The 25,573-nt window shown below is 39.7% G+C and overlaps 1 protein-coding gene across 1 annotated transcript in view; it reads left to right on the forward strand.

Moving 5' to 3' along the window:
* Positions 1-5,927: 5,927 nt before the first annotated feature.
* LOC145987112 (uncharacterized) overlaps positions 5,928-25,573 on the forward strand; it is a 30,495-nt gene continuing 10,849 nt past the window's right edge. The window contains exons 1-6 of the mRNA XM_083121587.1: positions 5,928-6,051; positions 7,272-7,412; positions 10,022-10,140; positions 12,137-12,505; positions 12,999-13,144; positions 25,299-25,432. Coding sequence (XP_082977713.1) covers positions 7,346-7,412; positions 10,022-10,140; positions 12,137-12,505; positions 12,999-13,144; positions 25,299-25,432 — 835 coding nt within the window. The 5' untranslated portion in view covers positions 5,928-6,051; positions 7,272-7,345. The remainder of the gene's footprint in view (positions 6,052-7,271; positions 7,413-10,021; positions 10,141-12,136; positions 12,506-12,998; positions 13,145-25,298; positions 25,433-25,573) is intronic.

A 25,573-nucleotide genomic window follows, 5' to 3' on the forward strand; every position in this document is an offset into this window, starting at 1 on the left:
AATCATTCCCTCTTTTCAGACTTGGACAAATACAAAATCTTCGTGAACGCTTAATAACACCAGAAAAATAAAAAAAATACAAATGCTGCTCCTAAAAGTTCATGCTTTTCGTATGGGCCTCCCAGATGGCGCAGTGGTAGCGTTGTCACCTTGTAATCAAGGGGTCCCGGGATCGATACCCGGTGGAGGCACATAGTGGTTCGGATCCCACTTTAAACTGTAGGTCCAGTCCCGATTAGCCTTACTGTGAACAAAGTGGACTTAAAATACCAAATCAATCAATCATCATATTCGTCATACGTTTTCACATGTGTGCTCTCAACTATGTGGATCGGGTTTGTTTTTGAACCCACTTTATGCACAGGAAGGTTAATCAAGACTGGATCTACAGTTTAAAGTTGTATCATAACCATTATGTACTCCACTGAGTATGGAACCCAGAACTGCTTGATTACAAACTTCACAGTACTTATTAAAATTTATCATAATAGCAAGAGTGGCTAAATTCCAAGTTCGAAATTAAAGGAAGAGACATATCTGCTCTGAACTGAGTTTAGAAGAGGACACAGAAGTATTTTATCACTTCAAGAATTTTGTCGGACTATGCCAAACCAGGTGTTGTGAGGATACTCTTAATTTAAAAGCCAAAGGTTGTAAAGGTTGATCTCCAAAAATGCATCAATACAACCTTCTTCCACGTAACACCTGACAATTACATTCTTGATTTATGGAGCTCCCTGTATATATAAACAGGTAATACAGAAGATTTCACAAAGGAAAATTATCAAGTGTTGTTCACGAAATCTGTAAGTGGATAGTTCTAAACTTAATTTGAAGTTCGCTTTTACACTTTATTTGCTTTTACTTCTTATTAATTTTATGGGAGAGTGAAATATACGATTAATTTAAAGCAAAATTGTAACATTTTAAATACTCGATATGATTGATTGAGTTTGTATCTTAAGTCCACTTTATGCACAGTAAGGCTAATCGGGACTGAACCTGCAGTTTAAAGTGGGATCCGAGCCGAACCACTATGTGCCTCCACCGGGAATCGAAACTGGGACCCCTTGATTAAAAGGCAACAATACTAGCACTGCGCCATCAGGGAGGCCCCTAATCACTCGATATGAAACACTATGTAATTATCATAAAGTTGCCTCAAAAGCCACTATATTTAGGTGTACAGTGTATCTCAAAAGTTTTAGGACAACGACATTTTAAACTAGGCAACCTAATTTAACAAGGCGTTGGTGGGTTGCGTGTAGAGTTAGGCTCAATTTCAGGATTGCCACATGCACAATATATATTTATGAAATACGCGAAAGAAATTAATCTAAGTATTATTGTATAAAAATAGAAAAAAATATCAGTATTACATTTGTTGCAAATGAGAAATACTTTCTGAAAGAAAGAAAATCGATTTTCTAGGACTTCATTGAAATGAGGAGAGAGGAAACGGAAATGGACAAAAGAGAGGAGAAGAGGAAAAGGGGGAAGAGGAAAAGTAAAGGAGGGAAGAAAATAGAGGACATAAGTGGAGAGGAGAAGTAATGAGGAGAAGAGAAAAAGATTCGAGGAGAGATGAGGAAAATGAAGCAAGAGGATATGCGAGGAGGAAAACTAGATCAGAGGAGAGGAGTTTGGGGAGGAGGAGACGAGAAGAGGGGAGTGGTGAGTAGAGTAAAGGAGAGAAAAATAGAAGAACGAAAATATTAGGAGAACAGTGCAGTTGAGTCGAAAATGGAAGACAGGAGAGGAGATAATAGGAGTGGAGAAGAGTGGGATAATGACAAGATGCGAGAATAGTAGGAAAGGCGAAATGAGAAAAAAGCAGAGGAGAAGCACAGGAGAGAAGGAGAAGAGAAGAACAGAAGAGACTTGAGACGAGAGGAGAGAAGATGTAGTTGCAGGAAATATCGTCTCGGCGTCAAGAATTGATGCATAGATCAAATTATCGACATGAAATATTCAATAACATTTTGAAATGTATTGGAGAATGTATTAGATCGGTGCGAAATGCATCTTGACTGAGTACGGAGCAAGATAAATTCGTCCACGTAAGATATTTGATATTATATGCGATTATATCACTAAAAACATGAATGTAATTTTAATATTTATAAGAATTATCCAAATTTTCTCCACTTCTCGCTTCGTTGAAATGGATATTTTGTAATTTATTATTTCCCCTCCCCCCATCGTTAATTACAAACTGAATCATTCAGCTTCACACGGCGTGGACAATGAACACAATGGGATATGTCTAAAACTTACGAAAACTTTCTGCCACCAGAGGGGTTTGAACCTAAAACCATCAGGTTGACAATCCTTAACGGTAAACACTACCCTACAAGCTCTCGCTCCTGAAAGCAGGAAGAAGGAGCTGACCAATGTGAAATGTAGATGCAACTCTCCTTCCACATGTAATGCGCAAAGAATACTTGTGTGTAACAAATAAAACGAAGTTACGCGTAGTACGAATCGGCGAAAACATTTAATGGAGAATTGCACATGATGAAAACTTTTCAGTCGATATTTGCGGAGGTATCCATGCATTGAACTCGAGTGAGAAAATGGGTATAATTAGTATGTCCTGAATTGCCACAAGCACAAATATAAATAGTGTAGTGCCGCCCTAATTTTTTTTATTATTATTATTATTATTTGGCTATTCGTTTTATTTTATAAGTTAGAATTTTGTAGGATTTCCTTTTTATCTTCAAAGTCGCACCCAGTCCCTTGCTTGACATGGCGAGAGGGAGAACCGCGCCCCTCAGGCAAGTCACACTGGCTAGGGTGTTTTTTTGTTGTTTTATCTTCTTTTTTGTGTATTAGTGAGTGTGTGTGTGTGTGTTAGAGCCACTGGACAAGGCTACAAAAAACCGGCAATATTGCAAGGACACGGGGGAAGTTTTGGCGTTTTTGGGGAAGGACAGGACACACACAAGGAGATAGAGGTGACAGCAGTGAGGGTGTACGTGAGAAGGTCTGGAAAGACTTTGTGTGTGTGCGTACAGGGATGCAGTGCGGTTCTTTGGGAGGAGGCAAGTAGGTGATGTGCGATTGGTGAACAGATGACAGCACCGTGCAGAGAGAGGAACTGTGTTTTGATATTGTGCCAATTGAACTACTTCCGTGTGTTTACTGAACAATACTTAAAACAAATCACACCATGAAACCGGAACATCAGCCACCAAAGTACGTAGATGAAGTGCGATTGGTGAACAGATGACAGGACCGTGCAGCGAGAGGAACTGTGTTTTGATCTTGTGTCTATTGAACTACTTCCGTGTGTTTCACACCACGTCGCCGGAACTTCAGCCAGCCTAGGGGAAGTTAAAGGAATCCGGAACCTGAAGCCGTGAACAGTCCCCCTTTATCCCCTCCAACAACGGACCACTACCCCCCCTCAATCTAAAGTAGGAGCAGTGTGTGTGAGGAAGTGCACCTCATACGTGACGACAAAAGGTAAGGGATCCCGACAAGCATTTACTTATGGCCATAAGTTACATAAGGTTTACTTATTACTTATGTTTGTATTGTATGAGCTATGCCGGATTATTATATATATATTTTCTTAAAATCAATAATAAGCTTTACATGTTTAGAGTTAAATTCATGTTCTTCACATATTGCCCCCCCACAATAGTTATTTCATTAATATTTGTCAATATCTTTGAAGCAGTACACAGTTATCGTTAGAGTATCAGTAAGATCACTTCTAACGAGTCGATTTTTAAATTGTAGAATAGCTTACAATTGATATGTTATTCATTATAATTTGGTCTGTATGAAATAATTTAGGTCAATTATTCATAAACACATCTCTAACACCTTCGTAACAGTTTCTCATTCTTTTCCCAAGCAACCCTAACTTTTTCATAAAGGCACAATTTATTGTCGTTTCTGCGCTTAATTTATTCGTATATCCTTACTACGTAGTATAAAACGTCATACTCCCACATAAGAACATTCTGGACAAGCATCCTGCTTGCTTGGCGGAGAAACTTTAATTTGCAGAAACTGAATATGTTTCATACAGTGGCTTGCCCAAGGAGAAATAGTGAGGGTCATAACCCCCCCCCCCTTTGGCCTAGCATTTCTAAAAAAAGAACGTCAGAGACAGGAAAATATGTCAAAATGATGGCTGGCTATAGTAAAAAATGTGTATATGTTGTACCCCCCTTTTCGAGGATAGTGGGCACGCCACTGTTTTCATATTACATCGGTGAACCCCCAGGAAAACAAATCACGAGCCGCGCCTGAGTATGAGTGATGATATGATGAAAGTGATGAAGGGACACTCGCACGCCCATGTCAGGATTCGAACCAGGGAACGTCTGGCGTCCAAGCGCGCTGTGGTAACCACTCCACCACGAAGGTCAGCATAAAGCTTCATGAAACAGTTCCAGAAAGGTAGTTTGCTAATTGTCCGTCCCTAGTGAAGGCGTTCGTGAATCCATACTCTCGCCACCAACCCTCCTCAACGAAAAAAACAACGACGACTCGTATCAGCTATTTCAGGCTGTGTGCCCACAGAAGGGGAAGCAAAGGCGTGGGTGAGGTTGCACTGGAGAACAGGGTTGTTGAAAGTCCGGGAACCCATAAATTCGAATTTGTTCCATTGGGTCCCGCAGCAGGACCGGAACCTTCTGTCTCGCACAATTTAAATTCGGCAAGTTGGGTATTGTTTCATTGAAAAAAGGACCGTATTTAAATTGATCTGGAAAAAACGTTCCTGGACCGAATTCAAATACTTTACAGTTAAAAGGGTTATTTACGGTCCAGAACCCATGTACGCTCGCTAATTTTCTTTCCTGGGCCGGAATTGAATTTATTTAAAATTCCTATCTTTAACCACCCTGCCGGAGAACAGGTTGATGGACGCCTACTGGAGCTGGAGTTGGAAGGGAAGCGTAGCGGAAGAAATGTATATGTAACAATGTGTCAAGCTCGCTCACTGCTTGCGAAATTCTTCTGGGCCTTCTGGAGGCAACAAGTTATCTTCGCAGTCGCGTGTCGCTTCGGTGTGAAATCCGCCCTAGTCACTTACATACGATGCTTCTCTAGGCCGGTTGAGGCGTCATGTTCACCGTTCTTTGGTATCGTCATATAGCATATTTTTTGACGTCATGTTCCATGTTGTCAAATAAAGTAGTTTAATTTCGATCCGTTACTACAAAACAACACTTGCAGAGTTAATGTTAGGTTTACAGACACTTCACGGACACGTTGTACATCAAATAAAAATTAGTAAAAAAAAATAAAGTTTTTAACTCATTATCTTAAAACTGTTTTTACATACCCAGTTTCTTATTTAGAAAATATACAATAATATTTTGAATATTAGTACCATATTAGAGCCCGTACACACATAACGTTACGTTCAAAACTTTCCAAATAAGTGAACCACGTCGGCGAGTGCACGAAACGAGGGAAAATAATTATTTTTAAATTACGTTTAAAAATGTAAAAATGACAAAAGTCGTAAGTACTGCTTTTCCAATATAGTGTAGCTATTCAATTCGTTTCTATGAAATATCTAACTATTTTGAAACGGACGATATTTACCCAGTTTATTATAATGAAAAGAGACAAAAATATGTTGAATATTTGTACAATATTAGAGAACGTACACACATAAAGTTATTTTCTAAGCTTTTCAAATTGGCGAACTTATACACATGTCCCCCTTCATCCAATGCAACATGGAGACATTTTCAAATTCATTAAGATCATTGAGGAACCCCATCTATATGATTACTCACACAACATGGCCGAAGGTCACGCATGCGAGCGTACAAGACGCGAGTCAGTAATCTGAAGTGTGCTGCAAGAATGCTATTGTAAGGATTAACAAACAATGACAAAGTGTTTCCCTGGAAAATCAGACCCTTGGTCTTTAAACTAAAGTAAGGTTCGTTTTTTATTCAAAACGATATTTTTCCAAAACAAAAAAGGAGAAAATAAATAAGTCAACTAAAATTCTAATCCAGAAAGAATCGAGACTCCACGGGAGGTTGTTTAAGCACAAAATAATCGCCAAAGGTATGTACAGTAGATGCATTGGGCACGAAAATCGACTCTCATCATTAGACGTAGGATTTTAGGATTTTAACGTGTTTTCTCCTTTGCAGGTAAATAAGATATAACAAGTGACGTCAGTGTTTCAGGAAATCAAGAACGGATGGAGTTTTATAGTGTCTAAACCTATTTCGCTTGTTATATAACCTATTGTCGGTTTATGGGCCAAAATCAAACTTATGTTAGGTCTTGAAATATTTTTTAAGCTTTTACAGGATTTTTATATCGTACGGAGGTATTTGATCTGTCTTTGTTCAATGACTAAAGTGTTTGAAACCTACTCTCTGTCGATTACCCTCCGCCAAGGTCTATAATTTTCTTTGAAGTTCTAAACAAAGCAAAATGCCTGACGGCAATGTTATCCGCACAGTCCGAAGTACAAACTTCTGATCCGTGCGGTCTTCTTCAATTACTCGTCAGTTCGGTGCATCGTGGCATTCACTCCTTGCGAAATAACGTTCCTGCATTCAAATTTGGACCACCGACTGTTTCTGTTGAAATATCATATCAATAAGTAACTTTCGCTCACAACACAAGTATAGTGTTACAATAATTTGGGCATAATTTTGAAAATGTTGTTTTCCAGTGAAAATTTGGTTAGCAAATTAATATTTGGATGTTATTAAAATTTCTAATGGTTGTTTTGAAACTTTGTTCTTTAACGATTGTGCCTAATCAGTATTTTTTCGGAATTTTGAATCATTTTAAGCATTTTGGGACCTAAACTTTAAGATTTTCGAGCCTAATTTTAAGATTTTTTGAACCTATTTTAGGATTTTCGAGCCTAATTTTAAGATTTTTTGAACCTATTTTAAGATTTATAGAGCCTATTTTAGGCTTTTTGGAGCCTATTTTAGGAGCCTAAAAACACACTTTTTAGAAACTTATAATGTAATCAAAGAAATTGACGTCAGGTCTGTTGTGTGGCTGTAGGTGACAAAGATATCCGAGTATACAATGTCCCGGGAATCTCTGGAGCGAGCGAACCAAAACAAGTCTCTGAGCAAAGGGTGACTCCGCCAATGAACACGTGCGAGGGAACGGGATTGCGTGGAGGGGGAAAACCTACCGTTGTTGTTCATTTGTTTGAAATTATGCAAATTAGAATTCGGACTATCGTTGTAAACGTAACCATTGTATGTTTCCTTCTTATTTCTTGATTGGCATTCTCTTCTGTTTCGCAGAATCGCAACGTCACGCAACGTGAGAGCCCTGAGACTTCTCGTGGAAAGTAGAAACCTTGAAGCTGCAGAGAAAAATGGAGAGTGATGCCTCGTCGCGCTTTTATGTTCGTAACCCATCCCTGTCCAGAAGGGGCCTGCCGTGTAAGTTAACTATTCTCCATGTAAAGTAAGCCTGGGTGCGAAATCATTGAACACTCTTGGGGGAGAAAGATCTTAATTCTCTCTCTCTCTCTCTCTCTCTCTCTCTCTTCTCCCATGCATTATGACGTTATTAATTCTGAATATTTAAAAATATACAGGCTATTTTATAAATAAATCAAATAAATAAAGGAATTAATTTGTTGCTTTTGTATGTATCAGACACAGTGGCAAAAAATAGGGGAGAAAGGAGCAGTTGCCCCCACACAAGGCGTCTTAATGCTAAACCTTGTCTACTAAGAGTCACCTTCCCTTGCTCCTTAGTTTTGGTTCTCAATCGCCGCCACTGGTCAGACACTTCTAAACTACCAAACTAACTCCTTTAGCAATTGGTTCAAAATGTTAGTAAATTACAAGATACGTTGTAGTTGAGGTTACTTTACTATGTATAAAAATTCTGTTTACTTTTTATTCACATTCACATTTCATATATACATTAATTTTACTTTCATTCTGAATGTATTTTTCTTGGTGTAGATCTGTTAAGGATATCGTGAGTGACAGTGACACAAACAGAGAGAGAGAGAGAGAAAGAGAGAGAGAGAGAAAGAGAGAGAGAGAGAGAGAGAGAGAGAGAGGCATTCAGACAGACAGAGGCCGTGTCCGAAAGGTGCAAGACCGTACTTGAAGCGAGCATTCTCCGAGTATGGTCTTGGAGTGCAGTCTTCAAGTCGTGGACTGGAAGTGAAAGTCTTTCGAATTGCACTTCGACTGCAGCGCCAAATACGATCCAGTAGATAAAACTTAGTACTCCTTGTTTTCCCCACTGTTTAAACACTTGTTTTTCACCATAGAAATCACATAGCATTTTCAAATGTTCGTACACATACATTTCTACACATTATAAGAACTCTAACCAGCAACTTGCTTGCCCATAACGTATATTTAACCTGTGTTGCTGGCTTTCTACCTTCGTGATTTTAAACTAATGAACAACGAGTGTGGAAATCACGTGACCTAGTCAGCTCCCGTTTGTACTGCAAACTGTGCACTTGCGTACTTCTGATCTTGGCGCTTTCAAACTGTACTAGGTGACGTCACTTCCGCTAAGACCATACTTCAAGTCCGTACTTTGTACCTTTCGGACAGAGCCTGAGATAGATAGATAGTTAGATGGATAGATACTGCTTGCAACACTCAGAAACACACAGATACAGATATATACACCAAGAAAAGAAGGATAATATTAAAAATTATCCTTAGTAAAGTATATTTGAAGTAAAAACTAATTGCTTCTCTTTGTGGGGGAAAGGGATATTATAGGACAATTTATTTCTTGAAAGAAATATATCCCCACAGTCACCCCAAGATACTATAGCTATACTACGTCCAGAATGTAAGTGTTCGGTTGATGATAGCGTATGAATTGAACATGTCAATTTGCAATTCAAGTTCTGTAAGTGTCACCTTTCTAGAGACGATGTCTAAGTTAAGTGTGCCGGAAAGATTTCCGTCAGCAGCAGAAAGTAAAAACGTTATAGCTATCTTAAAATCTGATTTGATAACGCTATTGTATAAATAGGAACCTGTAGGTGAGTGGTTATTGGATTCACAATCTGAGCGAAGCGTCCTATTGTGAGAGGATAGCCCTGTGTAATGATTCGCATTGCTCGCAGAGTTCTGGGCGCCGAATGCACGTCCGCCCTAAATCTTTAATAATTACTTAGATATACTTAGCACTTATATTTTGAATTAAGACTTAGGCACATTGCTTAAATCACAACTAAGGCTAGGTTTTGGATGCATTTTCATCTGTGCTCTTCGTCGTCGCCTTGTAATGAAGGGGTCCCGGGTTCGATTCCCGGTGGAGGCACATAGTGGTTCGGATCCCACTTTAAACGTAGGAACAGTCCCGATTAGCCTTACTGTGCATAAAGTGGACTTAAAACACCAAATCAATCAATCAATCAATCAAAATCATCTGTGATCAATTAGATGTTCAAAAGAAGTCAAACAAAGAACCTTTGAAGGGCATTTGTGGTCGATTTTGCTGGTTATTGCATTTTTGGGAGGGTTTCATAGCATTTTAGTGCATTTCAAATATTTTTTAAGAACATTATTTTACTTTTTATGTTTTTACGGGATAATGGACATTTCTCAATGTTTTTCTTTGTTTTCTTTAAAAACAACTAATTTGTTTCTATCCGGTACGAAAGTTTCAGAATAACAGCTTTGATTCCAGGAAATCTGGTGAATTTTCATGCTTATCAAGATATTCTACGCTTGTTTCTAGCCTAATTTTTAATGATTCTATTATTTTTTGTATTAAATACGGGACCTAGTGAAAATAGTGACAAGTGACCCAATAAAAGTTCGTGAGAAAGTGGGAAAGTAAGTAGCCGAAGAAACCCATTCTGGTTTCGAACAAAATACGTAATTGTAGAAAATCTTTACGCTAGAGAACCATCAGGGAATTTGCAGGGTGGTGACGTAGTTTATTTGCAAATACGATCCTTATATTGTTCGCAATGTAGAACTAGCGAAATGAACATGTCGGTGTGTTATAAAAGAGCCTTTCGAAACATTTACGGAGCACTTTTTGTGATTTGCAGGGAAGATGGAATTTCCCAAGATCCCAGATCTTGTGGCAGCCTCATCACGTAGACCCGCATCACCACCTCAGCTACCAACAAGGAACCTGAGTCCACCAATCCTCAGGGGTTTCAGTCTGGTTAGTGCCTTCCCATATTTACTTCCCTTTCCATTTGGCATACCTCGACACTAATATTGTGAGGTGACTTTTTCCATTGCAATCAGGGCCTTTAATCAAAATTAACATACAACAATGTACCTTTAGAACGGAACAAACTTGTTCCATCTGTATATTATGCAGTTGTAACAGTTGGGCTGTAAAGTTCGTAGGCTAACATAGTAAAAAATATTTTTTTTGACAAAATTCGATTTTATTATTCAATATAGTTGCCTTTGAGGGCGATACAACGATTATAGCGGTCATACAATTTTTCGATGCCATTTTTATAGTACGATTTCTCTTTAGCCTCAAAATAGGCCTCAGTTTCGGCGATTACCTCTTCATCAGTGCTAAATTTCTTTCCAGCGAGCATTCTTTTAAGGTCTGCAAACAGGAAAAAGTCACTGGGGGCCAGATCTGGAGAATATGGTGGATGGGGAAGCAATTCGTAGTCTAATTCATATAATTTTGCCATCGTTTTCATTGATTTGTGACACGGTGCATTGTCTTGATGAAACAGCAGTTTCTTCTTCTTCAAATGGGGCCGTTTTTTCGTGATTTCATCCTTTAAACGCTCCAACAACGCTATGTAATAATCTCAGCTATCTCGATCAACTTCACTTTACGATCATTTAAAATTATTTTGTGGACTTTTTTGATGTTTTCGTCGGTAACAGCCTCTTTGGGGCGTCCACTGCGTACATCGTCTTCGATGCTCATTTCGCCTCGTTTAAATTTAGCAAACCACTTCTCAACGGTTGATTTTCCTGGTGCAGAGTCCGAATAATGTTTATCAAGCCAAGTCTTGGCTTCAACAGTATTTTTCTTCGCCAAAAAGCAATGCTTTATTAACACACGAAATTCTTTTTTATCCATTTTTTCACAATAACAAAAGCTGCTTCACTCACAATTCTATATCTCACGAACTAATTATCCGGCAGCTGTGAAATTTATACACGTATCTTTTGAAGGTTAGTACTAAGTAAAAATCACATGGATTTAATTCTAGTAACGCCATCTATGAGTCAGCCTACGAACTTTTCAGCCCAACTGTTAGAAGTGTTTTAAACACATGTAAGAAAAAGTGTGTTCTAAAAGTTTAAAATGTGATGTTTTAAATATGTAGATTCCGGCTGGGGGCTCCAACTTTGTGCGTGTGTGTGAGTTACAAAAATTAAAATGATTTGTAAGCTATATATACAGTTTCCAACTTATTAATAATATTCATTGTATAATAGCCTACATTAACCACACACACATGTGTGTTCAATTACTGTGTCATTAAATTTTCATGCCGGCCCCCGTGGCGGAGTGGTTAGCACATCGCGCTGCGACGCCAGGGGTCCCGGGTTCGAATCGTGGCTTGGACATGAACGTTTGTGATGTCATATCATCACTCATCCCCATCTTCGCAAATTAGCCAAAAGTGGCACAAAAAGCGAAGTAAAATAAATCAAATCAAAATTAAATTTTCATGAATATGTAGCAAGTCTGAGCCGATACCGATGTCGATGTATCGCTATCGAAAGTATCGATTGGAATTTATTTACCGATACCCGGCCGTTAGTTTCCCGGTATTTTGGTTTTTTACGTCGTGCACGAAAATGCCGCGCGACACCTGGACATATCCTGGAGATTATGCGAACTTCCAAGTGTCTTCATATTTTGCACCAGTTTTGTGGGAAAACAGTGAATTTTGCGATAACATGTAATTTAATATTCTGATATAATTCGTGAATATTTTCAAACAAAATGTTGCTAAATTGATGAATATAATTGGAGTGGGATTCTTACACACTAATATTAATCAGTATTTTGAACAAATTTTAATTGTTATCCTCCAAACGACAAGGGAGCAAGGGGGAGTTAGTTCCATGGGGCCAGTTCCTGTTAAACAACCTCCCTGGGTATAGCGATATTTTTTGGTATACAACATAGACCGGTATCTAAGAGTCGTCTTTTCCACCTTTCACAGGGCCATCTCTACAAGTATTCCGTAGCACTGCAAAAGTATCTGGCGGCGCTCCAAGGTGATATCCAGAGAATGTATATCAGCAAGTATCTGAGCCACATAACGCGTTATCAGATACTCCGCAGAATGAAAGCCATGTACAAAATCGTCCGCAAGACTTTCGCCACGGAGAGAAAGAGGGCAAGATACATGCTTGTACTTTACAAAGAAGACGAAATTACCCAAAGGACAAGGCAACTGCTCGACGAGAGCTTAGAGCAAGATAATCTCATTGTCCACTCTTTCCCACGCTCTCATTCCATTGTGCACGAAATGGCCATTGCAACGGCGGGTGCAATTGTTCGACCTCCTGAAGATACGCTGCGAACGAAGGTAAGGACGTGGTTTATCCTCCCCATTATCACCTTTTCCTCCAATCATTGTGCTGCATCATTATTGCATTCGCGGTTGCTAATCCCTGATACTACAACATTCATAACATAAACACTAACCCAAGTAATGATTACCACCTGGTGGACTGTAATGGAACTAAAATCAACAGAAGGTCTACACACGCACAAATGCAGCTTGAAATACTAAACGTGCAGTCCAGTTATCTTTAATAGTTTATCTGTTATTAACATTCACAGACAGTGGCGGCGATTAGGGGGTGGGGCGAGTGGGGGCAGTTGCCCCCCACTTTTCGCCACTTTTGCCCCGCACTATGCTAAATCTTATGTACAAAGGGAAATGTACTGTCTTTGCCCCCCAGTTTTGGAACCCAATCGCCACCACTGTTCACAGAGTGAAAACACACTATATTTGAATATTAATTTGCGTGTGTATATTGTTGAAGGTTAGCTTTAAAATTTATGCTTCCTTCCAGCTGGCCATGCTTGCAATGGAACAGGTCAACAACCGTAATAATACGGACAGATATCAGCGGCTCCCACGTATCCATCCCGAGATGCTGGGGATACCGAGATTACCAGTTCAGTATGAAACGCGGGAAGTCGATTTGCAGTCCATAAGGTAAGTCACAGTAAGTGCTGTAGCCTTAAAATCTTAGAGGTTCCCATTAAGAGTGGCCTGGAGGTTGGCATGAAAGTAGTTTCCTGGCCCGATGCGATACAGAGACACCTAGCGACATATCAGAGGACTAGGAAGAGAACCTTCCTCCCTTCACCACCCCCTCCCCTCCGCGTGACTCCCGCAGTGAGGTTTCCAGGAAAAGGACACCCACCTGTTTCTTTTCATTCTGGTTTCGGAGGCTAAAATTTCTCCACTGGCAAAGCAATTCGCATTTCACTGCTTACTGGCTGACTCTTGCATGGAGCGAGACGAGTGGCAGGCTCCAAAGACAGAACCTTCATCACTGAAGTTTTGATTGAATAAATTTGGTTAATAAAAAAAGGGAAAATAAACCGAAAAAAGGCACATTTGGAAGTTACTTACTTTTATCTATAATTTCTGGCAAAATGTTAAAATCTAAATTGGGAAGAGCATTTCAATTTTCTCCGTCTTGATTGCACATAAGTACAAGGTGCTTTTTAAGTTCTCAACATTCATTGATAGTCGTCTGTCAGAGAGAATGTTTTTCATAATAGAAAATGATCTTTCTACTTCGACAGACGTTATTGGAGCATACATAAAACAAGCTAATGTAGCTGGACTCATTTCGGTAACAGCATTTTCACCTTTTAGAATATCACAAATTGTTTTCAATTGTTTCAAGTCCTCATTTGCACTCGCTACCCGTTTGCACTTTTCCGCAACAGCTGACCCCTTTTCACCTGGCACTTCCATCATCTGCTGCATAGATTCCTTGAAGATTTTCATGGATGCTATAAGAGTCTCACCTCTTTTTTCTAGCTTTGTAATTGTCTCTGGCAATGCACCATGATGTGCAAAAATAAACGACAGTTCATTGTTCAGTTCTGAATAGCACAGGGGTTTTTTTCACTTCACGAAATGAAGCCGCTCCATTTTCTGGAAGAGCATCGATCAACTCACTGAGTTTTTCAGGTTGTTAGCATAATATATAGCTGCTGATATCCAGGTTCCCCATCTCGTCAAGACTGGTTGCGGAGGTAAACTAAGCTCAGGCGCAAGTTCCTGAAATTTTCGGGTTCGAGAGGGAATTTCAGAAATATCTTCTTTGTGTTCGAAATCTACCTGTCCACTTCTGGGTGCAACACACTAACTTCTTCGGCGATTCTGTGCATTGCGTGGGCTACACATGTGATATGAAGCATGTTCGGGAAGAGAATTTTCAATGCTATGGCAGCCTTCTTCATATAGGGAGCTGCATCACTGATAAAAAGTAACATGTCATCATGATGTATACACCATCTGGCCAGAGCAGAAGTAGGGAATTTGAGAATAACTGAGCTATTGACGAACCATTGGCTCTCTCTAGTTGTTCTGACGTGAGAAGAAATGCCGAGGATTCTCCGCATGTTGGTTCCATAGTTCCTATGATGACGTTGGCTATGTAGCGTCTCATAGCGTCAGTACTTTCATCTATTGAAATCCGGATCTTCTTTCCACCAACTTTTTTCTCACACTTTACTCCTTCAGCAATGTTGAAACATGCGTCAGTTCAATATTACTTAAATAAGGCGAAAATTATTCACATAATAAACGGAAGAAAAATAAATGCCAACAACGTTTATTGGGAGAAAAATAATTTATATACACATTTTTTTTTTAAAAAAAATTGTCAAATTTCATTGAAAAAGGCAAAAAAAGGCATTATAACTAAAAATAAGTGGTGGGGTCCCAAATAGGCAAAATAGGCAAAATGAAAAGGCTTCTAAAACATTCGAAACAACATAAAAACGTATATCCGGAAATTGTTCATCAATATATGCAGTACATAAAAAGAGGCATTTTGCCAAACTTCCGGGCTCTAGTAATAACATATGGGAAAACTGAAAAGGAGAAAGACGGACAAAACAATGTATCAAAATGTACAGTAGTAACAAAGATGTCAAGAAACAATAGTTTAATATTGAACTTACACTTTGATGAAGTAGTTTTCTTTGTTATGATTTGAATTAAGTCCCTTTGCACAGTTCTCATCGTTGGAGTTCACAGCAGCTTTAATCGGCCAAGATTGATTGATTTTGTTTATTTTACTTCGCCCTTCTGCCACTCTTGGCTAATGATGATATGATGTAATCGATGAAGAGACGCTCACGAAGGACACGTATGCCCAGACCGGATTCGAACCCGGGACCACTGGCGTCGTAGCGAAATGAGATAAATACTCCGCCACGGGGTCGGCTAATCGGCCAAGGGTGGGGACAAACTCTCAGTGGTGATGGGAATCATCTGTGGAAACATATTACCAGTTCCTGCATCACATTAGTTGCTCTCTCCTATTGTGATTTTTCCCAATGTTAATTGATTGCTTCCCAAGTGAAATTTCAGTCCAACTAATTATAGTATGATCTTCAAGATCAGAACTATACGTGTTACAAAGTACTCTTAAAAAAATCCCAGTGAATTGGTCAAAATAAAATGACAGAATTTCGAGGAGAGGCCGAGCCTCTGTGGACTCACACATGGCTACGCCAATATACGTAAGTAAACCCTTGGTGCTAGAATCCCTGAGGGCCAGAGCCCACCTACCGACTGCCGGCCTCACTTCCAGTCCAACCAGTTATGTGCGGTCAGCACGACGAACCCCTAATCTTTGTTGTAGGTTTCCGTGACTCATTCATAGCTTCCCAATCTCCTCACGATGGTGGGTGGCCACCGGTCTCATACACAAGCCAAAATCTCAGGAGAAAAGTTGATAAGTTTCCCCTAAGAGACTCGAACCTGCAGGCGTCCCGTAGACGGAGCTCCAAGCATGATGCATCGGACCATACATTCACGATGCAGAACAGCAGGCCCGTAGCCAGAATTTTATTTCGGGGGGGAAGGCTCATCCCTTATCAGCAGCTGCCATCTAAGGGCGAAAAAGTGGGGAATAGAACCCCTGAAGATGAATTTCTCAGTATATTACAAGTTATTGTACAAGATGTTTAATGTAAGTAAAATTAATCACCGCTATACCCTATTTTAATTACATATTTGTAGGATTTCGGAACTGTCTTCAGCCTCACCCCCCCCCCCCCCCGGTCACGTGCCTGCGGGAGAAAATATACATAAGTGCTGATCCCTTATTCTGATTGGCGTAGGAGGCACCGTTCACATTGAAGGGGAAGACGCCAGGAAATTCTCCCTCCACTTTCCTAACCTGTACATCTCTAATTTGATTCTCAGCGAAGGCAAGAATTTTATCCAATATTTTATATCACTTTTGTTATTGTTAATGAAGAATTCGAAGTAATAATTTGTCTTTAAATCTCAAGTTAGAAAGTCAGCAAAAATTATGTTTTTATACTAAATTTTACATTAATTGAAGATTTGCAAAGAAACAGTAGACCTTTTCATGATCCTTCCACTAAACTAACTAACTAACTAACTCTCTAGCCTTCTTAAACCCGAAGGTTCATGGCTGCAGCAACACAGGCCTTCCATCTGTTCCTATCTTGAGCAAGTTCTATATACTCTTTTCCATCCCTACCGATTTCCTTTAGGTCCATCTCAACGTTGTCCCTCCATCTTCGTCTTGGCCTTCCTACAGGTCTCTTACCATCTGGTTTCCCAACAAGAATCCTGTAAACTCCTCTTTCCTCTCCCATTCGTGCCACATGTCCTGCCCACTCCAAAAACAAATGTTTTGTAAGAGTCACATCAAATTTATGATTGGAAGTAGTGAAGTTCTAGGAACCACACACACACACACACATATGTAAGCAACAACAATAGTAGGCTATTGTAATTTGGAGAGGATGTGATTTGTGAGCGGAACAAGCATGGGAATTTAACGAAGTTCCTTTGCGAATCATCAATTATGTGTGTGTGTGTGTACACGTATTTCCTATCTGCACCATTGACTCACAAAGTACTACATGTGAGGTAAAACTATCGAAATGTAAAAAGAGGAAGCGCTACCACCCTCCCCGCCTTTTCTACATATTACTCAAATCGAACACGAGGCACGTATCTAGATATATATTTCGGAGGGGCGTCCTAACGTAATGTCTCAAAATAATAATATTAAATTAAAATAAGTATAATTATATTAAATTAAAGTAAAGTGTTCCCCTGTGCATAGCACCACGCCATGAAGGCGTATAGGGGGTGTGGGGGTAACGCCCCACACTTTCTTGATCCGGTCGTGAGTGGGGGTGATGTGATCAGCATCACGCCCCTGACCGCCTTTACCCCCCAGGGTTTCCCCCAGGTACCCATGTTATTCGACGCTGGGTAGGCGCCGGAGCCGCTTCCACCGTTAGAAAAGTTCCCGGATTTGAACCGGCCGGGGATCGAACCCGGGACCTTGAGCATGGTAGTCAGACGCGTTACCGACTTTTTTTTTTTTTTTGATTTACGAGACCAGTACTCTTACCACTTTTTTTTTTTTTTTTTTTTTTTAAGTTTTATTTCACTATTCTGTTTACATCTATGGATTTTTTGTATACATACAATTACATTACATCCAGATATTTACCAAAATATTGTGACAATCGGACATTTTGTTTATTCGATTGTTTCCATCTAGATCTTTTAAGATACATTGTATATAGGGTGATATTTGGTTCAAACTTTTTGCTATATATATAATATACTGTATGTGCTATTAGCCACACAATGGCATTTTGTTTCTTCACAGGGAAATATTTGAAGTCTGGTAATATACAAATTTTCGCTTGAAAGCATTGTGGCGATATACGACATATTTTGGCAAGGCACATAAGAAGAAAGGCCCAAATTTCTGAAATTCCTTTACATGTAGTGAGGCGATGTTCATTTGTATCCACCTCTCCACATTGTCTACACTCATTTGTTGGTAGTCTTTTTATTTCATTTAGTCGAACATTTGTTGGAACTAGATCATGCACCAGGGTATACCACAAACTTCGTATGTCCGTGTCAAGGAAAGGCTTGTGGAGATTTTGCCATACATTTGACCAAATAACATTAGGAAATTTTTTCTCTATTCGACTCTGCTGCAAAATAAGTTGTCGTTGAAAATGTTCATACAAATATTTTGACAGAGTATTCTTCTTCAAATCCATGGGAAACTCCACATAACTCCATTCTTGTATGAAGATTCTTACATACATAGGGTTCTTTGTTAGTCGAGACAAGTTGGGTGGATTTTGCGGTGGAAACGTATCGGTAAATATACGCAACCACATTGAAGTAATCGACCGTTCAATTAAGTACAATTTATAATTTCTAGCTAAAAATAGGGACTTACATTTATTTTCAATATTCCATAGTTCTAGACCACCTGTCATTTGTGTTTGGCACATGATCGGGAAAGGTACCCGAAAAAAATGTCCGTACCACATGAACCATCCCACAGCAGACTTTATTTGTCGGAGATATTGCTGTGTGATTGGCAACACTTGAGCGACATAATTTAATTTACTAAAAATAAAAGTGTGTAGGAACCAAACACGCTGAATTAAATTGAGTTGTCTTCCTCTCATTTGATAACACTGTAACCTGATTTCGCTTACAGTTTTCGTCCAGCTTAGATCCAGCATTCTGGATTCATTAGTATGAAAAGTAATGCCCAATATTTTGAGTTCGTTTACATATTTTATCCCTATGTCCGGATTGTCTTGCTTCCAGTTGCCAACAGGTAAAGCCTTTGATTTTGTCATGTTAACTTCCGCTCCACTGGCAGAACAATACAAACACATTGCATTCAGTATATTTTGGAGCTGGTTCGTTGTTGTTACACAAGCTGATAAATCGTCTGCGAATGTAAACACTTGCGTTTCAAGGAAAGCACTCGCTGCCGGCGGGGCTCGGCACTGAATATATCGAAGTAGCGGGTCCAAGGTCAAAGCGAAGAGAAGCATACTCAAGGGGCACCCCTGGCGAATGGATCTCGTCACGTGTATTGCAGGAGTCACGAATCCATTGATAAGAAGACGGGAGGTTGCCTTTCTATAGAAGCTTTGCAAAACAGATATAAAGGCTTCACTGAAGCGATAGGCTCGAAGTACTTCAAACAAATATTGGTGAATTACAAGATCAAAATCTTTTGTGAAATCAAATGATAGTATACAAGCTGCGGTTTGTTGCATTTCATAATAATACATTATATCACGTATACCCGCCACCGTAGAAAATATATTTTGAGTTTTACTGACACATGTTTGCCGTGAACTGAGTAAGGAAGATAATATAGGTTTCAGTCTATTAGCCAAAACTTTGGCCATAATCTTATAGTCACAGTTTAACAAAGTAATGGGCCTAAAGTCAGTCACTGCACTCGGACGCGTTTTTTTGGCAATCAGTACAATTATACCTTCATTTTGAAGCACGCATTCGTTTCGAAATGCATCTTGTATTATCTTGACCAATTCATGTTTCATAATATCAAAAAAACGTATATAAAATTGGTAGCCTATGCCATCGTTGCCAGGAGTGCGCTTAACGTTACAAGTACGCAGTGCTTCATACACCTCATCGACAGTGACGTCACTGTCTAACAAAGTTCTGTCTTCGTCCGTCAAAAAATTATTTACCGAGGTGAGCAATTGTTGTACAGCCAATTGATCTACTTCTTTACCAGTATACAAATTATTATAATACGTGTAAAACGCCTGTGATATACCTTGTTGATTGCTATGTGTATCTCCGCCGGGATCGACAATATTGTTTATCAATAGAGCTCGCCTTTGTTTTTGTGTGTGTACATAGTGAAATAAAGAGGTTCGTTCATCTTGCAAGGATGACGCATGAGTAGTTCTTATCTTTATACCCTCCAAGTGATGCCGTTGCAACGTAAGGATTTGTGCTTTGTATTTTTGTATCTGTGGATAATGTTCTGTGACATCAGGTCGCATACATAACTCATGTAAACATTTGTAATAGAAGTTCAACATTAAGTTCCGGTCACGTGCACTTTCTTTCCCTAGCCATTGAAAATAGGATTTAATTCGAGGTTTTACGTATTTTACCCACCACGTATTGTAATCAGTATAGTGTTTTTGTTGCCGGCACCAATACTTCCATTTTTCTTCAAACATATCATTAACATTAGGCTGTTGAAGTAGGGCAGAGTTCATTTTCCAATAGGACGGACCCCAAACTAATTTAGATTCTTGTAGATTAATACTCATTCTGATTGCTATATGATCTGAAAAGGGTACCGGCAAAGCATCTATTGTCGTCACATATTTTATAGTATGACCAAGTGTATAGAATCTGTCCAGTCTAGAACCTGCTTTGTTATTGAAATAGGTAAACACTATATCCTTTCGTTTTTCGGTCCAGATGTCCTTCAGCTGTAAATCGCTGATTAAGGTCGTTAATGCTAAACTATTTTGAAACTTTCCTATACAATCACATGATCGCAGCACTTGATTAAAATCACCACCTAGGATGATACACGAATCATTATTTGGAAGTAAATATACTATCTCAGACTGGTAAAATTGCTCTCTTTTCCATCTGTTTTGCTGTCCGGAGGGGGCGTAGGTATTAACAAAAGTATAGCGTTGACTTTGAAAACTAATTCCCCTCCCATCGACTAATTTCTTTACATTTTTTATTTCTATACCACTTTTGATTAAAATTGCCGTCCCTCTCCCGCTTGTCCCCAAGTTTACAATAGCCTCGTACCCATACAGGAAGTTAAAATCTACAATACAAACTTCCTGCAAGTATAAAATGTCAATCGAATGGATTCGGACAAAGTCCGCAAGCAATTTGCATTTCACTGGTGTCAAGATCCCATTGATATTAAGGGTACAAAGGCGAGTGCTGTAATTCATGCACAATAAGATATTATAAAAAACTGTATATAAGAATACCACGTAAATGTGCATTTTTGGTGCTCAATTACACTAAAGTAAGTATTAGTCCGAAGTGTTTTCAGAATGATGATATTCGTTCATGTGCATGACACAATTTACACTATTTTTTCTACCTGTTATTATATCGATATTCATCTTGTAACTCTCTAACATGTAATATATAACATTACACTGTAGACACTAAGAAAGTACACAAATTTATGTCGCGCACTACACCCATAAATCACTCTCATCTCAAAACATAAACAAACAAACATTTCTCCTTACACTACCACCTAATGGAGGGGGAGGGAAAGGCGATCTGAACCCACATCTAATTAACATTTCACTTTTGTTGGGTCTTCCTGCTGAGTATGACGGACTGCTGGCTGAGAGACATCCTTGTACATTTCTTTTTCTTACCTTCTGCTACCGCTTTCAGTCGTGAACTGGTGCGTTTTTTTCTATTTCGTTGACCTTTGTCCATAACTTGCTTATCATCTGTGGATTCCTCTTCGGTTTGGGAGTCATCTCCTGATACCATTTCTTGCGATTGTGACGAGGGAAGGGGGGGGGGAGCAATTTCAGGTTGGTCATGTTGTTCACTCACGTTTTCTTCTGCTAGTTTCAAGGTCGTTGTGGGCGAGGAAGCGCCTGGCAGGGAAAGCTCATCACCTGCTTGGCTCTTTTCACCTTCCGATACACAGCTGTTCGCGGGGAGGGGAGGGGCTATCTTATCACTAATCGAGGCTTCAGGCGTGACCTGGTGGTTACTCGAAAGTTCCTCGCGTTCAACTTCTGCAACCCATGACGAAGTGTGACCTTCTGTTGTTAACAAATGGGAAGTTTCCTTTGCTGCTCTCTCTGATGAAACTTTGTTCGTCGGAGGATCCAGTGGCGTCTGTGCGGCACCTTCCGGTTCTTTTACATCTGGGTTCTTTGGGGATTCTTTCATTTCTATGTCCAGGGTTGTCGTGGGTACTTGAAAACTTGTAGGCTGGTATGGCAGTGGTTGTTCTTCTGCATCAATATTGATTGGTGATCGGTGGATGGCTTCCGCATATGTTGAGGCTGTCCTTCTTCCTGGTTTTCTACGCTTATCGCAACAATTTGAGAGATGTTCTGTAGATTCACATATCCTGCACGTAATCTTTTGACCATAGTACGTTACCCAATATCGATCACCTTTGATATTGATGTACGATGGAATTGGTTTTTTAAGCGTCATGCGAATTCGCTTTGTACCGGTACGCGTAGGGTATATATGTTCATCTGTGTACTTTTCATCGTCAACATATTTCACGTCACCATATGTTGCCAGTGTCTGTTGTAGAACGTCCATTGGAAGTTCCATAGGAACTACGTGTACATTCACAATTACACTATTTTGATCCGCCCATTCCAGTTTTACCTCATGCTCCCCATTGTCATCAGTGTATACTAATGTGCCTCCCGATCGTAATATTATCTGCTCGCCTAACACTCGCGATATTAACTTTATAAATACACACTTACGATATTGATCGATTTCAATACTAAGCACTTGATCTTCTGTTAGTGACAAATTCTGCTGTATCCACCGATGCAGTTGTATCGATGTCGGTTTTTGTCGCACATTCGTGAAGACCAATTTCACAGTATTCACTCGCCGTACAGACATGGTTCAGAACACAGAAGGTAGACTTAACCGGAATTTCACTCGCTTGCACGTAAATGCTCGACACGGACCGCACGTAGAGACGATGCACCGCGTGCCAGTGCTGGCAGCGAACTGCCGACTGAGCCACCGCGGCCACTAAATTAATTAATATATTTTTATTACATGAATAGGTAAGAAGGCGGTATAACAACAGTGATACAGTATAACATCACGTATTCATTATCTAACTTACGTGTAGTTAAGGTCGGCAAAATTTTTAAAAAATAGAAACTGCCCTGGCAAGGAAATTAATGTCAAATAGATACAGAATATAGTATTTATTGAGTACGAAAAAAATTATGTTACATCCAGTTGACGAAAGTAAAATTCCTGGTAATATTTTGCATGTTATTATAAGTAGTAATAATTCTTGCATAAATCTTCTTTGGTACTGTCATTCAAAGTCGTATTGCTTTTTAATATTTTTGCGGAAATAAACAATTTGCGCTTAAACAACAACCTTATTTTCATTACTTAATTGAAGTTTTATGATCTCATTATTTTCATAATTTAATTTTTTTGTACTTGGTAAGTCTTTCGGGGGGAGGTTGGGACACCTGGACCCCCCTAAATACGTCCTTCGCGGTAGGGGTCGAGATACAGTTACTGTGTCACTGGTTTCAATTCACGGTAAATATGCTCTGCTTCTCTATACTCAAACATACACAAACTCATGGCCTTCCTGCTTTCTTGGTTTCTTGCCTGGGAAAGAGGCAATAAATCAAGCTGTGACAGCTACGGGACCTTCTGACGAGGGGACGGAACCCAGCTGTGCAGAGGATTTAAACACCCGCGCGAACTAGCTCTCACCGTCAGCCTGAGGGAATTTTCGAACGAGACATCTAGTGGCCAAGTGGCGAACTATGATGAATGAAATTCGGCTGAAGCGGCCGTTTCTTTCGCCGTCGATAATACATGACATTTTTAAACAATCATTTTGGGCTGTGCAAGTGACTTTTGAAAGAAAAGCCCTCCCTAGCTTAGTCGTAAAAGGATTGAGCATTACATTAGTATGCATCATAATGGCCATTTTCGTTGGTGCTACCCACAAATCCTATAACCATTCTGTGCTTATTTACGTATTTCCTTATGGGAAATTGAAAAAAGATAATGGAATTTGTGCACATTTATCGAACTGAAATTGCATAAATGTTTCATGTACTCAAAGTTTCATAAAGTAAGTTCACATCTACTGCGTGTTTTCCGGCAAATTTTTGTCCTAAAACGTTATATTCAACAAAATGCAAAAAAGCCCATGTTAAATTTAAGCACTTTCCACGGCGACCTTCGCCAAACTCCACCTCCCTCTTAAGAGGGTATATCATGCAAGGGCCTTTTGAGAATTCGCCTTCCTCCTGCCGGTAGGGAGCGCACAGCGTTTACAACACCACGCCCACTTTGCCGAGGCTCCTCAAGAACACGCCTCCTCCGGTACCGGGCAATTAATGATTGACAGGTCGTAAAATGGAAGCAAAGAGAATTATCTTTGAGTGGAAGGATCCTCACCGGTATTTCTTTCCTCAGACATTTCCTACACTTTGCTGTTCGGGACGATCGGCAATCTTCATTGCCAAAATCTGATCTTACCATTTCGTGTCAAAATCCCAGAAGATAATATAGAGTTCTACAACGACAATATGTGGTTTATAACATACATAATTGTGAAAGCTTTTCTTCAACGAATGAGGAGTCCCAGTGGTCTGTTTACCTCTGTGGCGGAGTAGTTATCACAGCGCGCTACGACAGCAGAAGTCCCGCGTTCGAATCCCGGGTAAGATGTGGATGTTTGAGTTCTGAATGTGAATGTGAAAAAATTTAAAACAGTAAAATCTGATACATGAGAAAAACAGAGGAAAAAACTATAGGCGGAAATTTCCGTTTACGGGCTTCCTTTAAAAATAAAAAAAAATAAGGGTTTGGCGTCGGACTGATGGAAGCGGCCCCGGCGCCCACCCAGCGTCGAATAACATGGGTACCTGGGGGGGAAACCCTGGGGGGGGGGTAAAGGCGGTCAGGGGCGTGATGCTGATCACATCACCCCCACTCACGACCGGATCAAGAAAGTGTGAGGCGTTACCCCCACACCACCTATACGCCTTTACGGCATGGTGCTATGCACAGGGGAACACTTTACCTTTACCTTTACGTTGGACTGACACGTAGTAAAACCAGATTTAATTCTCAGAGCGCATGATTTCAAGCGGACATTTTTCCAACATTATCCTTCCATAAAACCGGCTCTGGGGTTAATCGAACCTCTGTGAATGCATTTTATTTATTTTTACAAAACTTACACTGATATGCAATATATGCACTAATTTAATCAAAAAGTAAAACTTCCATATCTTAATTCTTATTAGGTCTAAAACAATACAGGGTTATTTAATACCAAGTTTCCGAAAAGACAATAATTGACAAAATTGTCAATTTCTTAAAATTTTATATATTTTTTTCTTGTAACCTCTATGCAAAGGTAGTATTTTTCTAAACTTGACTTCGTTTAAAAATGGCGGCCATATTGAAAAATGACGGACAAACTTAAGTTTTCACGAAATTGGTTTTTAAAAGCACAATGGAAGTGTAAGTTTTATTCTTATTTTATTTGCAGGGATGCGCTCGGAGTTCTTCCAAGGGAAACCGGTCTTTTGGCCAGAGTACGAAGGTTCTTCTCATGCTGCAGGCGACCAGAACTAACAATAGGACCAGCACCAGCACCAGCACCAGCACCAACACCAGAAATCGGTAAGTTTTACACACAAATGCACAGTGTTAGTTTTCGATGCTATCGTTAACTTCCAGAAGTGTTCATGGCTGTACAGCAGTGGCAAGCTTTCACGGAGTGCAAGCGGGATCTCAAAACAGCACATTTTCTCAATGTTTCGA

The sequence above is a fragment of the Lepisma saccharinum genome, chromosome 4 (genome assembly GCF_977018435.1).
Source record: "Lepisma saccharinum chromosome 4, izLepSacc3.1, whole genome shotgun sequence".
Lineage (NCBI taxonomy): Eukaryota > Metazoa > Arthropoda > Insecta > Zygentoma > Lepismatidae > Lepisma > Lepisma saccharinum.